This window comes from Brachyistius frenatus, unplaced genomic scaffold, assembly GCF_029030835.1.
Source record: "Brachyistius frenatus isolate BFR_SWC_R1_liver_20210118 unplaced genomic scaffold, ASM2903083v1 Contig_23, whole genome shotgun sequence".
In the NCBI taxonomy this organism is placed as follows: Eukaryota; Metazoa; Chordata; class Actinopteri; family Embiotocidae; genus Brachyistius; species Brachyistius frenatus.
The window spans coordinates 1,010,065-1,023,983 of NW_027210622.1; the positions used below are offsets into that span (position 1 = coordinate 1,010,065).

The 13,919-nt window shown below is 41.4% G+C and overlaps 1 protein-coding gene across 1 annotated transcript in view; it reads left to right on the top strand.

Moving 5' to 3' along the window:
- The window catches only part of ntn1a (netrin 1a), a 59,083-nt gene continuing 45,164 nt past the window's right edge, over window positions 1–13,919 (top strand). Inside the window, exons 1-2 of the mRNA XM_069697226.1 lie at window positions 1–222; window positions 400–1,456. Coding sequence (XP_069553327.1) covers window positions 433–1,456 — 1,024 coding nt within the window. The 5' untranslated portion in view covers window positions 1–222; window positions 400–432. The remainder of the gene's footprint in view (window positions 223–399; window positions 1,457–13,919) is intronic.

The following is a 13,919-nucleotide window of genomic DNA, read 5'->3' on the forward strand; positions in this document are numbered from 1 at the left end:
CGAGAGAGAGGGCGAGAGAGAGAGAGAGATTTTGAAAAGACCGGCAGGAGGAGTGGGACTTGCTATAAGGACACGAGCGACTCTTAAATCCACCCGCTCCTCTATCTTTACGCAGGAGATTGGAAGAAACAAACAACAAAACGGGAGGAGCTGTGATTGGCGCCTGATAGAGAAAAGTCGCCTACATTTGCCAGTCTATTTACAATATTAAATTATTCTCAGGTAAAGTGAGCTTTAAAGGATTTATTAACAAAACCTGACTTGCTTTTGCTGGGCGTGAATGTTACTTTTACATCACTTATCCCATATTTTTGTTTAAGATGAGGCGTTTGCAGACAGACTAAATTCATATCTTACAGTGTCATCACCTAAATGTAACACTCTCTCTTTCTCCTCTAGCGACAGAGACACTTGGAGACAGACGGATCCACAATGATAAGGACTGTGGATGTTGTGCTGACTGTGCTGCTTGCCGTGTCCCTGTCGTGCCGGAGCGCCTTTGGCGGCTACGGGATGAGCCTGTTCGCAGCGCAGACCTCTCCCCCGGACCCCTGCTACGACGAGCACGGCAACCCGCGCCGCTGCATCCCGGACTTCGTCAACTCCGCCTTCGGGAAGGAAGTGAAAGTGTCCAGCACCTGCGGCAAGACGCCGAGCCGCTACTGCGTGGTGACATCTACGGATAAGGGAGACGAGAGAACCAGGAACTGTAACACTTGCGACGCCTCGGACCCCAAGAAGTATCACCCGCCGGCGTACCTAACTGATCTCAACAACCCTCACAACCTTACCTGCTGGCAGTCCGAGAACTTCATCCAGTACCCGCAAAATGTCACTCTGACTCTGTCCCTCGGCAAGAAGTTTGAGGTCACCTATGTGAGCCTGCAGTTCTGCTCACCTCGACCTGAATCCATGGCTATTTACAAGTCTATGGACTACGGTAAAACTTGGGTACCCTTTCAGTTCTACTCTACCCAGTGCAGGAAGATGTACAACAAGCCCAACAGGGCCGTTATCACAAAGCAGAACGAGCAGGAAGCCGTGTGCACGGACTCCCACACCGACATGTACCCTCTGACCGGCGGGCTCATCGCTTTCAGCACACTGGACGGCAGACCGTCTGCGCACGACTTTGACAACTCCCCGGTGCTGCAGGACTGGGTAACAGCCACTGACATCAAAGTCATCTTCAGCCGGTTGCACACTTTCGGCGACGAGAACGAGGACGACTCCGAGCTGGCCCGGGACTCTTACTTTTACGCGGTGTCGGACCTGCAGGTCGGAGGGAGATGCAAATGCAACGGACACGCATCTCGCTGCGTAAAGGACCGGGATGGGAGTCTGGTGTGTGAGTGTAAGCACAACACCGCCGGGCCGGAATGCGACAGGTGCAAACCTTTTCACTACGACAGACCGTGGCAGAGAGCCACAGCCAGGGAGGCCAACGAATGTGTTGGTAAGTCCGTCCACTCCTCTCCGTCCCGGTGGTATGATGAGGAGCAGAGTTACTTTCATGCAGGATGAATTTTATTTGTGTTGGCTGGACGAGCTGATTTTGAGACAAAGTGCCGGCAAAGTGTCAAATTTGATTATTATAGAAAAAGGAAGATCCGCGTTTGTCAATGCAGATTTTGAACATTCAAAAATATTAATTTGATTATTTTTCAATATAGTAATAGTAATAATAATAATGATAGTAAAAAAAAATATGGTTATATTTTGTGACTAATCTGCACCAAATTTGTATTTAATTCAAATCAGTTGAACTCTCCCTTTAAACAGAACCGCAGCAAAGACACATTTTTTACGTCCACCAGAATAGAACCGAGTTCTGCCCTATGTAACATGAAAATGCAATTTGAAAGTCCGTTTAACTTGTTGCAGGCAATAATGGAGGCTTTTAAACCGCCTCAAACGGGGCCGCTGAGCCTCATCATCCACACCAACATTTCTCATAGCTCGACTTGACCGCTGCAATAAAGCGATGGCTTTTAATTTATTTGAAGGACCCTGCCAAAAGTCACCACAGTGGAAACTGAGCACAGATTTTTTAATTATCACATAACTATCTTCCACATCAAAATCGAGCGTGAAACGACATTTTAAAATATCAACTCTTAAAAGTCGATTAAAAATATCGATTTATCATTATAGATTATTACAGTTTATTTTATATGAAAATAATTATAGGGCGTGTTCATTATCGCAAATTGGAATAATTAAATTAGATTTTGGTACTGCATTAACAATGTGATTTGAAAAATAATGTGGAAATTCTTTGATTTTGGTTAATGTCATAATTATTAGGCTTTTATCTTTATTCATTTAGAGTAATTTTTGAAGTAAAGAAAGAATTACTTAAAAAAAAAACAGCCGCAGAAAATGAAGTTTTTTAAATATCTGTAACTAGACAGTATTTTCAATCCTAAAAAGAAACAGGTGAAAAAACAGCAGAAAAAAAACAACCTCTGATCATATCTGTGCTCCTGCTCTTTGTGTTTCAGAGCCAACATGTTTTATCAGCTGCTGCGTGATCAAAGTGATCAAAGTTACAGTAGTAGTTGTGTTTTATTACAACCTGGCAGAGATATAAGAGCTTGTAGATTACAGATACTACTGAATGCATCTCCACTGGCTTCTGTCAGTTCAAGTGCTAGACTGGAGATGCAGGTAAGAAAAGCTTCTGAGCTCTGAACTTGTGAAAAGTAATTGGAAGATTGTTTATATGGATTAATACAAATATTGATTTACATCCCCTAAAAAGTCCAATTTTGGAAAGCATGCTTTTAGTGTGAGTTTTATCAAAAGTTGAAACAGGATCTATTTCATTATTTACTCTTAGGCCTTGGCTTTGCAAGAAATTCTTTTCTGGCTCTTTTTGTTGTCAGATCTTTTTCTTTTTTTTTTAAATTATTGGATAAAAAAAAAGTGTTCAAATCACATAGCTTGTAAAATAGCAGAGATTTGCAGTACAAAGTGATGTTTGTGCAGCTCTTGCTGATGAGGTGTACGGCATGTAGGATGACGAGTTCCTGCCAAAGAATGAAAAGGACAGGCAGCAGAGAGATGTTTGATGATAGGCGCTGAAACTAAAACTTCAGACTGACTCCTCACAAACATAGAAAGACACATTCAACACAACTCACATCCTTATATTTTCCATTCAGCCGTTGGTCTTCAGGGAAAGGGGCTCTATATTGTTTGACAGTCTCAGTACACGTCAGCCACTGTGACACATAGCAGCTGTTTTAAGAGGTTTTTGTTTGCTGCTGTTGTCCATTTCTTAAAGCTTGGAGACATTCTCGGTGGCAGATGTGAACATGCTGCTAAATCAACAGAAGCGGTTTTGTGGAAAAGTCTACATACTGTACATACCGCAGGACTCTTGAGAAAGCCAGTGTGTTCAAGAGAGCATGTAAAACCCATGTAAAAGGTGTTTTTACTCGTTAAAGCGTGGTTATTATGAGCCAGTCTGAAAGTTGTTTTGTGTTTCGTTTTTTTAATGGAGGACTCTATTGAATGATTTTTTTTCTCCTTATTATTCAGTTTTTAAATTTTCACTTGTATCCCTTTGTAAAATAAGTTGCATTTAATATTTGATACTTTTAAAAACAATTTTTCAAAAGTATAGTTCAAATATTTTTACAGACAGAGGAGGCAGAATCAATTTTTTTTAGCACTGATGAAATTGTCCACACCCCTCAATTTCCCTGTTTATATGAAAGTATCTTCTTTTTTTTTTTTTTTTTTTAAGACAAATTAGCCATCATCATTAATAAAGACTGCTCAGGTGAAAGAGCAACACTGAGACAATACACAAATAATCCAATCCCTGGTAATGTTATATTTCTTATGAAAGTATTTCAAAGTATTTCTGGAGTTCACAGCTTTTAAATATCAGTATGTTCTATAGTGATACATGTATGTTGCTGGAGAAAAGAACGACCTCTGACTTATAAATTCAATTTAATTTAACCGGATTCATTTACACTTGATTATTTTTTATCAATCCAGCAAACAAATAATGAATACTGTTACATTGCATCCCTCATGTTGGTATTTCACTTCACTGGAGAGAAGAAGGAATTACACCTCTGTGAAGGGTAGTGAACAATCAAGGTGTGTTAGATTCACTGGGAGAACTTTAGTGGCCGACATCCGAGAGTCGTCATCGTCACTGGCCACAATGTAGCGATCACCATAGTGTTTCTGTGTGCGATCAAAAGGTGTGGTGCTGTAACCGATGTGCAAGAGTGACTCCTCCAATATTCATTGATTCTCACCAAAAGAGAAAAGAAAAAAGAATAAAGAGCACAAGGCACATTTGAACACACAGGTCTGCCTTCATTTTTATCTCAGTACACTTTGCTGATTAATTTCATCAGGATCTTCAAGGAAGCTCATGCACTCCTGTGAGTGCATCTTGATCCATTTGGCTTATTGACCCTCCGCAGCCAAGGAGAAGCTTCTATTGCAATGAGTTCAATAAGCAGCACCACAGACCTGTTTCAGTCTCAGTGTAGAGGTGTTGATGTGAGGAAGGAACTGATGGAGAAGTATGGAAGCACCATCACCTGTCACGATGCTCCTCTAAGCTTTGTAGGTTCAAATATGAGCTCCTTCACAGAAATCCCACTCAACTCCTCTTACAGTGACACTGTTTCAGCTTACTGTGATGAGAAACGGCTACAGTCACAGATGGTTCTCCGCAGAAAATTTCTTTCAATGCAAATGAACTGTAACTGTAATTTTTATCCCGCAGTCACAGTTTCCGCGTTTGTACAGTTTACTGTATGCGCTGGGTGACAAAAAAAGAAGAGGAGAAAATGTGTTGAATAATTCAGGAAGATTAGAAAGACAGCTTGAAGGCATGCAGAATGAGGGGGACCGGCAGTGTCCGCACAGAGAAGCAGGGCCAGAGGGAGGGGCTGGAGATGGAGCAGGATGACAATAGCGAAAATGAAAGAGATGGACTTTGAGTGAGAGAGCGGGAGTGTGATGAAGGAAATGTGTGAGGGAGACAGAGACGGTTAAAAATAAGAGCAACAAAGTGACAATTTTATGGCCTGTTGCTCAGCTGAGTATTTTGACAATTGTCCAGCCGCTCTTCATCAGGTGCAATGCAAAGGCTGTTGTGATCGGAGGAAACTTTTTTTTCCACTCCTAAAGCCAAAGTTTAGTTTCAAATTAGACAATTTATGATGAAACTGGTTCATCATATGTGAGTCTACTTAAAATCACATTAAGTTTCCCAGATTGAAAACTTCTACTTTATGATAGATAATGTTCAAAATCTTTCATTGGTATGAAATTTTAGTGTCTTTGTTTAGGAAAAAAAAGGTGACTCAGAGGAGTGTATTAATATTCATGAAGACTCTTCTCTCATGGTGGCTAGAAAGTAATTAAACACTCTTTAGAGATTATTGTAAGAAAACCTGAAACTAAAGTGAGGGGGACAAAAGCAGAAGTGTGAAAGGTGAGAGGGATGTGCACCATCGCCACCAGTGGAAATTACACCCTTGTCTTTATCCCAACATCATCTGGATGATTTGAAAAAGATCTGCTGCTTGTTTTGTCCCCCTTTATCAAACTCTACACTACAAAAAGCACAAAGTACACTCAAATGTTCCCAGGTGCTGCTCAGAGGCAACTGACTGACAGAAGCAAACATGCGGTGTAGGAGAGTTGATATGGTTGGTTTGATACACATTAAAATAATTGAGTTTTAAAGCCACAACCACTTACACAGAAGAAAAAAAATATTTTAAGATGTTTTTGTGCCTCGTGATTGTGGGTAAAAGAAATCTGACATCAAAATTGTGCCGAAAAGGTCTTCTGAGTGCAAAATGTTCACTCAAACATGCGTTAATGCTTAAAAAACAGCTGTTCCCACTCTTTTGTTCGGTGGAGTATTTTTTCTTATTTGCATGGATTAGTGCCCAAACCTTAATGAGGTTTAAGATCATTCCTAAAGCAACAACAGGGGAGTGTGACAGCTAGCAAGGGTGCACCAGATTTCCAGCAAAGACAATCAGCAATGTAAATTGTTTCCCTAAATAAACCAGAACACAGTTCAGCCATCAGACATGTTTCCATCCAGCACTTTGAATGAGGGCATGTTTATATGTTCTCTCTGTCAGGTGTTGATGAATATTTTGTGAAATTACAAAAACGATCAAACATGTTTGAGTTGCTTACTTGGTTTCTTTGTTTCGATGTTTAGTTATGTTTTTCCACCAGTCAGACGTCTATCATTATGTATGTTTGTGCATGAGAAGTGATGGTTATCATTTAAAATGCATCAAGTTAGCTGGACTTCAGAGATGTCCTGCAGGGCTTCCCTCAGATGTTTCCTCGCTGTGTTGTTTGTTTGGTACCATTCACACTGAAAGTCTGGTTAATGTTTAAACAACTCACCGTGCACTTTTATAAACCGGCATCCTTCATCTTCAAAGGCGCTGGCAGGATGCATTGTTAGTCCCAGTCACCGCAAACAGAGCTGGGAATAAACTGACATTGTTGCTTTGCACTTTGCACTGTCCGACTATTCCACACCTTCGCTGCATCACTCACCTCTTTTTCCTGACACGCACGCACGGGCAGGCGTGCACATATGCACACACACTCACAGATTTCTTCATGTCTTCAGTCGCCAGTTCAAACAGGGGGGAATGGCCTCTCTCTCACTTCAAGAACCTCTTTCCATGAGCTCTTATCAGTGTTTATGACTCGTTTTGTAAACCACTGCAAAAATACGTCGTGCTCAGTCCAGACGAGTGGCTCGCCCTTCTGTTTTAGATTCTGAGACTTGCTGTATCTCTCACAGAGACAGAAACATGGCCAACAAGCCAGCACATACTGTAAGCAAGGCTAATGGTACGGTATATCAAGAGCTGTAACTAAACACTAAAAAAAGACAGCCAAAAGAGAATCACACAGACACACACACACAAATGCCGTGAGAGAGCAGCAATAATGAAAACCTCTTTCCAGCATGTATGTTCAAAGGAGACTCCAGGTCTGCAGGCGTGTGCTGAAGTGTCCATATGTAGCCAAATAGTCCTGTTTTCAGATGTGTGTGTGTGTGTGTGTGTGTGTGTGTGTGTGTGTGTGTGTGTGTGTGTGTGTGTGTGTGTGTGTGTGTGTGTGTGTGTGTGTGTGTGTGTGTGTGTGTGTGTGTGTGTGTGTGTGTGTGTATAAAAGGTTCGGGTTAGAGGCAAGTCACACCGCTCAATGCTAATTTTACTGAGAATCTATGCCAGGCATTTAAAAGTTTTCAAGACTTGGACGTGTGAAGTTTGATTCTTGGTCAAAATTCACAGCTGTGAAGTGCTGTCAAAGTGCTGGAGCTACGACTATGAAACAATAGGTGGTTAGATGGTAAGAAATTGCTTCAGGTCTATCTGATCATATATACATAGTCTTCTGTCTGTTGTTGGTTGACGTCCGGTAGTTCATTCAAAACGTAACAATGTTCAAGTGAAATAAACTGGCCGCTGCAGCTTATAGGATGAAAATGTAGATGTATTTGGGATATAAAGGGGCTGTGTAGGATTTAGTGGCTTCTAGTGGTGAGGTGGCAGATTGCAATCAAGTAAACACCCGCACTTCACCCTCCCTGTCGAAGCTCGCAAAATACATGAAAGGCCCTTTTTAGAGAGATCGCTTATTTTGCCTGTTTTGGGCTGCCGTAGAAACACAGATTGCGAGCTCGGTGGAAGAGGACCCGCTTCCTGTGTGGATATAAAAGGCTCCTTCCAAGGTAACAAAGCCACAATTCTTAGTTTCAGTTGATTATACACTAAACATAATTAGGAATATTTCATTACATTTCTACCAATGCATCCCCTTTAATCCTCTACACTGAACCTTTCAGAATGATTCTGACTGTAGGCCTCAGAATTATATTGAAGTATTTGAATGAAGCAATAATGATAATTCAATAAAACCATTAAATTCAAAGGACTTTACTAAAACTGCTACTTTGGGCACTTTTGGAACCAGTGACTACACAATCCCCTGGAGTGAGATCATTCCTAACAGCAGTAATTGTGCCTCAAATGGAGGCAATAGATGTGACAAATAATGTAGATACTGTTGAGTATGTAGCAGCATGGGAGATCTTGAAGCTATTAATGTCAGTGCTTGGCAACAGCCCTTTTATGCTGGAATTTTGGAGCTAGTTGTTTCTTGTCATGAGGCCTATTCAAGAAGCAGCTCGGTTTTGATTGAATTCCAGTTTAGCACAGATAATAAATTCTGACAGGCCTTTGAAGAGTGGAAATTAGTTTATATCCAAAAATGCCTGCGCACAGAGCGTGTGTGTCTGTGTTTGTGCTGAGAAAGAAATACAAGGAATCATAAACAAAACCCAAAATACATCTGTAACTGTCTTTTACTAGAATTTGCTGCATGTTCTCCAGTATTGGGCTCAAGTGGAAAAAGATCATTTTCATTACAATCGATTTTTCTGCCTTTGACGAGCTTCAGGTCGCAATGCTTGCGGTAATGGAAACTGCTCAGTTGTCAGAAAAGACAAAAATCTGTTCTCAAATTTCACAGCCTGTGTATCTGTTGTTCAGTTCAGGGTCCTTTGGGCAAAGTGAACATTTCTACGGCTGTGGTTTTGTTTCATTGCTCCAGCTACGACACATAATGCAACACAGATCCGTGCTCACAGTGCGAGTCCGCTTCTTTAGCCAGTGTCAGTGTGCATGTGTGTGCGCATGCAGGTCTGTGTGCACACGCTCGTACCAGAAATGGAAGCTCAGTCTTGTTTTTGAGAAACGGTTTGGTAGGAAGCCATACTGCCTCTGAAAGAAAGCCATATTGCGTTACTCTGTTGGCTTCTGGCCTGCACTCACTTCCTCGTGTCACCCTTAAAGGAGTTTGAACTTAACATGGACTGTGGCTGCTTTATGACAACATCCAACCAGGTCAGAAAATCTGATTATAACCCTTATTATTATCATCGTCATGCTGTTTATTAATCAGAATTCAATCTACTGCATACCTGTGGATGACACATGCAATGTGTGTGTATTTTCTTGCACTTAAAATGTTTCTATTCAATCTGTGTCACTCTCCTCCAGCAGCTGGTGATAATTGATCCGGCCGATGAGATCCAAAACTATCTTTTGCCTTTTCTTTCCATCCTCCAATCACAGCACTCTACTTATTCAATATAGGCTGCACCCTGCAGAGCTCACATACACACTTCAGTACCATGTTTTTATGCTGTCAGGTATGTTCCGAAGAGAAAAATCTGGAGGTTCTGCAAATGTCCACTAAAGATTTTCAGCAATTTGATTAATCATTTTCGAACCACAAGCATGAAGTAGGTTTTCTTTACAGCGGTGACAGCTGTTTCATTATTTTTACTGGAAGAAGGGCTCTTCGACAGCTCAATCATGGCAGGTCGCCTTAGGTGCAAAAAGTTAAATGCATTACAAATTTAGTATTCAAACCTGACTCGGGTGGCTCCCAAACATCTGCAAAAGTGCTGAATAAGAGACAAGAGGGACACAGACAACTCCAGGATTTTCACACACTTACACACACACTTGTATGCACAGTATACACACTACTCAGCGGGTTGCTCCTCATGTCGCTCCCAGCGACATAAGACAAAATTCTCCTCTCAGTGTCTGTTCATACCTGTCTCTGTTGTGCGCCAGTAACCTGTTTATATTTTTGTGAATCCCTGTTTGCGTTTTTTGACATATCTTTCTTCTCTGGCAGCAGGCCTAGACATCATACAGTTGTTTCTCCTGTAGTGTGCGTGTGCGTGTGCGTGCGTGTGCGTGTGTGTGTGTGTGTGTGTGTGTGTGTAAGAGAAAAAGAATGAGAAAGTGAAGCGATTTTGTGTGTGTCTGTTAAGTCTGCCAGTGGGTGTTTATGCAAACAGCAATTCTGTCCAGGATGAGAGCAGCTATTCAGCGCCTGGGGAGACGTCTGTTAATGAATTAATTGGTGACTTGATGCCATAGTGAAAGCTTGTCTTAGCCGAGGGAGGATTTCTGTGTGCTGTGGGTTTGGCATGCACCACAGCGTAAGTGTGTGTGTTTTAAAGGGGATGAAGAGAGAAAGAGAGAGAGGGAGAGAGAGTTTGTGTGTAACGGAAAGGTTTGGTTCTAGCGGGCACAAATGATTAGGGGTAATTAAAACCCACGCCAGACAATATCAGCCTGTGTTCACACATCAGACACAAGACACTCCAGCACCTCACTCAGCAGCTCTATGAGTCACAACCTGCCTGTCTTTCCAAAACATCCTCATACCTAAATGACAAAACAGATTCCCAAAATAACATATATTCTTAGTGCCCTCTGTAGGACCAGATGACCATGTCCTGATACTTATAAAATGACAGAATACCTCATACTTAATGACCATTGAACAGTACTTGCAACAGGTGTACCAGACCTTAGTCATCATGGTAGCATGGTTAGATTTACGCAACAAAACTACTCAGTTTAGTTTAGAAAAATGATCATGGTGTTGGTTAAAATAAGTACATTTTCTAAGTGTGGAGTTTTGAGGACATTAACCAATATTATTAAGAGTACGACAACGCCACCTTAGAAATTTCAACGAAAGAATAAGTTTTGCCCCACACGGTATCAAGAACGCAGAAGGCATTCAGGTTCGTTATACTGATGCGCAGGAGATGTGGTTCCATTCCAAACAAATATTCTTTATTAATGACTACATTAATATTCAACATAGTGGTTCGATAAAATATAATTTTAAGCACTAACTACTAATAAAGGAGCTTTAATCTATACAATTATTTAAAGAGATGTTCAGGACTGCAGCTTACCAGTGGAGGTGAAAAAGAGAGGAGGCACCCCGATCACACACACGGACACACACACACACACACACGGACACACACACACACACACACACACACACACACACACACACACACACACACACACACACACACACACACACACACACACACACACACACACACACACACACACACACACACGTGAGAGTTCAGAACCAGGGGTGCACCAAACCACACAGCACACAAAGGGAGACACCAACACCACCACCTTAGGCCCTGCAGCTCCTAAAAAGACAGGGAACAGAAATAACAAGGCTCCACTTAACAAAGAAAAATAAGAAAAGGAGAAAAGAACACACACTTAGCTGTTGAAAAGGTGTGCCGGTCTGCAACTTAATATAAACCACAAAATAAACTACACAAAGAAATATTAACTCAATTAAACCAAATATTCTTTGAAATGAATATAATGTTACTTGCCAGGATTAATCAGCCAGATAAACTTCCGATCAGAACAAAAATTAAACTGAAAGGAAATAAACCTGTGGCTATAAATCAGGAACACAATAGAAAACAAAACAGAAACCAAATGGATCACGTTAGCTGATCAGATATACAAATACAGAACAGAAATGACCGAGGTGAGCTTAAACCCCTTTGTCAGAATACACATCCAGTTAAAAAGCTGAGGTTAAAAGGAGTTTTCACAGTTAAAGCAACAGGGCAAAGCTGACATGAACAATGATGAAACAGTGCCGCAATGCTGTCATGAGCAAGCAAAGCCCATTAGACAAGCGGCATCAGGTACAGCACTGTAGGCACCGCAGAGCAAGGCAATGCAAAGCCTGGTAGGCAAAGCAGCAGCGTTCTTAAGAGCGAGCAGGGTTAGCTGTAACCACTTTCTGGCAGGGTTCTGTGCTGACCCAACAATTTCTACAACCACTAGAAGTAAACATTGGTCATTTTAACCCCAATCTCATATTAAAATGTGTTTTAGCTACATTTCTGGTCCACAGCACAAATGCATTAGTTTCACGATAATGACTCTAATAATATTGTGCGATGCCTACATTTGAGACGGGGTCAAAAAGGAAGAGTAGAAAGAGCGACAAAGTCTGCATAGGTAGGAGGTCGTGAGTTGTTGGATAAATTAAATGCAGGGTTTTCACCTCGGAGAGTAGTGTTTAAGCCTGAGAGAAATGCGGATGTATGTTAAGTAACATATGTAACTCAACTTACATAATATTTGCCTTAAGTGACATACTTATTTTTACCCATACCATGATCTGACCACTGGGTTTTGGTGCCGAAACCTAAGGCACCTTGTTCATATGTCTGGGATGCTAGCAGGCTTTGTTGGACAGTCATGAGATGTGGACACAAGACAATAGAAAAAAAAATAGTTCAAGAAAAATGTAGGCATCTCACAATTTGTGAGCCAGTGTTGTGAAGCTAATATAGTTTGTGCTGTGGACCAACATAGCTATCATACATTTTGAGGTGAGACTTGGTTGCCTTAAACAATCAACCATTGTTGACACTGTCTGTTGAGGTCGGGCTCATCGCTCACATATTAAGCAAACACATTTACACCACAGAATAAACAGGACCTAATCAGGCAGGACACTGTTTGCCTGGTTTTACTGGAAATGAACCATCAAAACATTTACTGATTGTTACGAGAAGGCAAAAAGCACTTCACAGTCCAGCACTATTACAGAGGCTTTATCCCCTCTGTAATCATTTGGAAAATTCACATTTTGAATTCATAATGGCCACTTTGGAAATCAGCTATTTGTTTATCTGTGGCTCTTTCATTTCTTGAAGCACTGGACCTATTTAGCATTGCCCTCCACCACTAACGTTGTTGGACTCACAATGGGTGATTGAAAAATTGTCAAATTCAGTTGTGCAGAACCAGATATAATGTTTCTTTATTCCATACATTCTTTTTCTTTGTTAAACCCGTGGTCTACTTTATCCACAATTCTACCTGACAGCCAACAGTTTGGCTGACAATGTAGCCTTGAGTACTTGCGTCAAGTAGACGATAGAAGCAGACTGCACAGGTCTTGTAAACTTATGGCTTTCCAACTCCACACCTTAAGATTTTTTCTGTAGTTTTAAAGTTTTAGTCTTTTGACCCAACCGAGGCTAACTGAAGTGACATCAGTTCATCAAACTTCATACAACTCCCCCTGGAGCCACAAAAGACTTTTGTCTTACATATGCAGGAGTACTTGCGAAGACCTGTAAATAGACATGATGTATAAATCAGTGCAGTGCCCCATTAAGCCCACCAGTTTACGCACAAGCCAGCGTCACTCATTCATGCAGTCATTGGGTCTGAAGCACACTGTAAGCACAATCCTGATTCATTGCCACTATAGACAGAGCAGAGTGGTCTCACTTGTTAACAGGGGTCATAAAGGGACCAGTAAACAGGGTAGGAAGACACTGTGTGTGAGTGTCTCTGACAGACACAGAGAGAAAGAGTGAGCCTGGCTCTGTGCATGGGAAGGGATTGGCAGCTTTTTTGAGTTAAAAAGCAGTGAGTGTGTGCGTATGTGAGACCTGATCCCGAGGCCCGGGCCAACGGTGCTGTAGAGGATCAGGGCTGATGACCTCAGCACCTCTCTGTGGCAGCAAGTTACCCAGAGTGCAGGGAGTGTTTGCAGCCAAAGCAAATATGTGGATTGGAGGAAACAACAGAGAGAGCAAAAATAAAAAAGACAGAAAGGGATTTTAGGTTAAGAAAAAAATTCCATCCTCCTGCACTGTGCTCTGAACTGGGTTTTTGTTTTTGTTTTTTTTTTTTTTTACAGATTAATGAGATTAAAAGTAAAATCTTTATATGTTGGTTTCCTTCTTGTACGCCCAGGTAGAAGAAACACATAACGAGTACTGAAGCTGGTGCAGCATGTGTTGTTACACTGTACTACAATTACCCAAGTCTGTTCACACTTAAAAATGAAAGCCTTGGCACAGTTTGCTTCAACTCCTCCACATCTTCTTGTAGCTGATAGGGCTGTAACAGCATCAACAACAACAATAAAAAACAGATACTCTCTCATGTGTGTGTGTGTGTGTGTGTGTGTGTGTGAGAGAGAGAGAGAGAGAG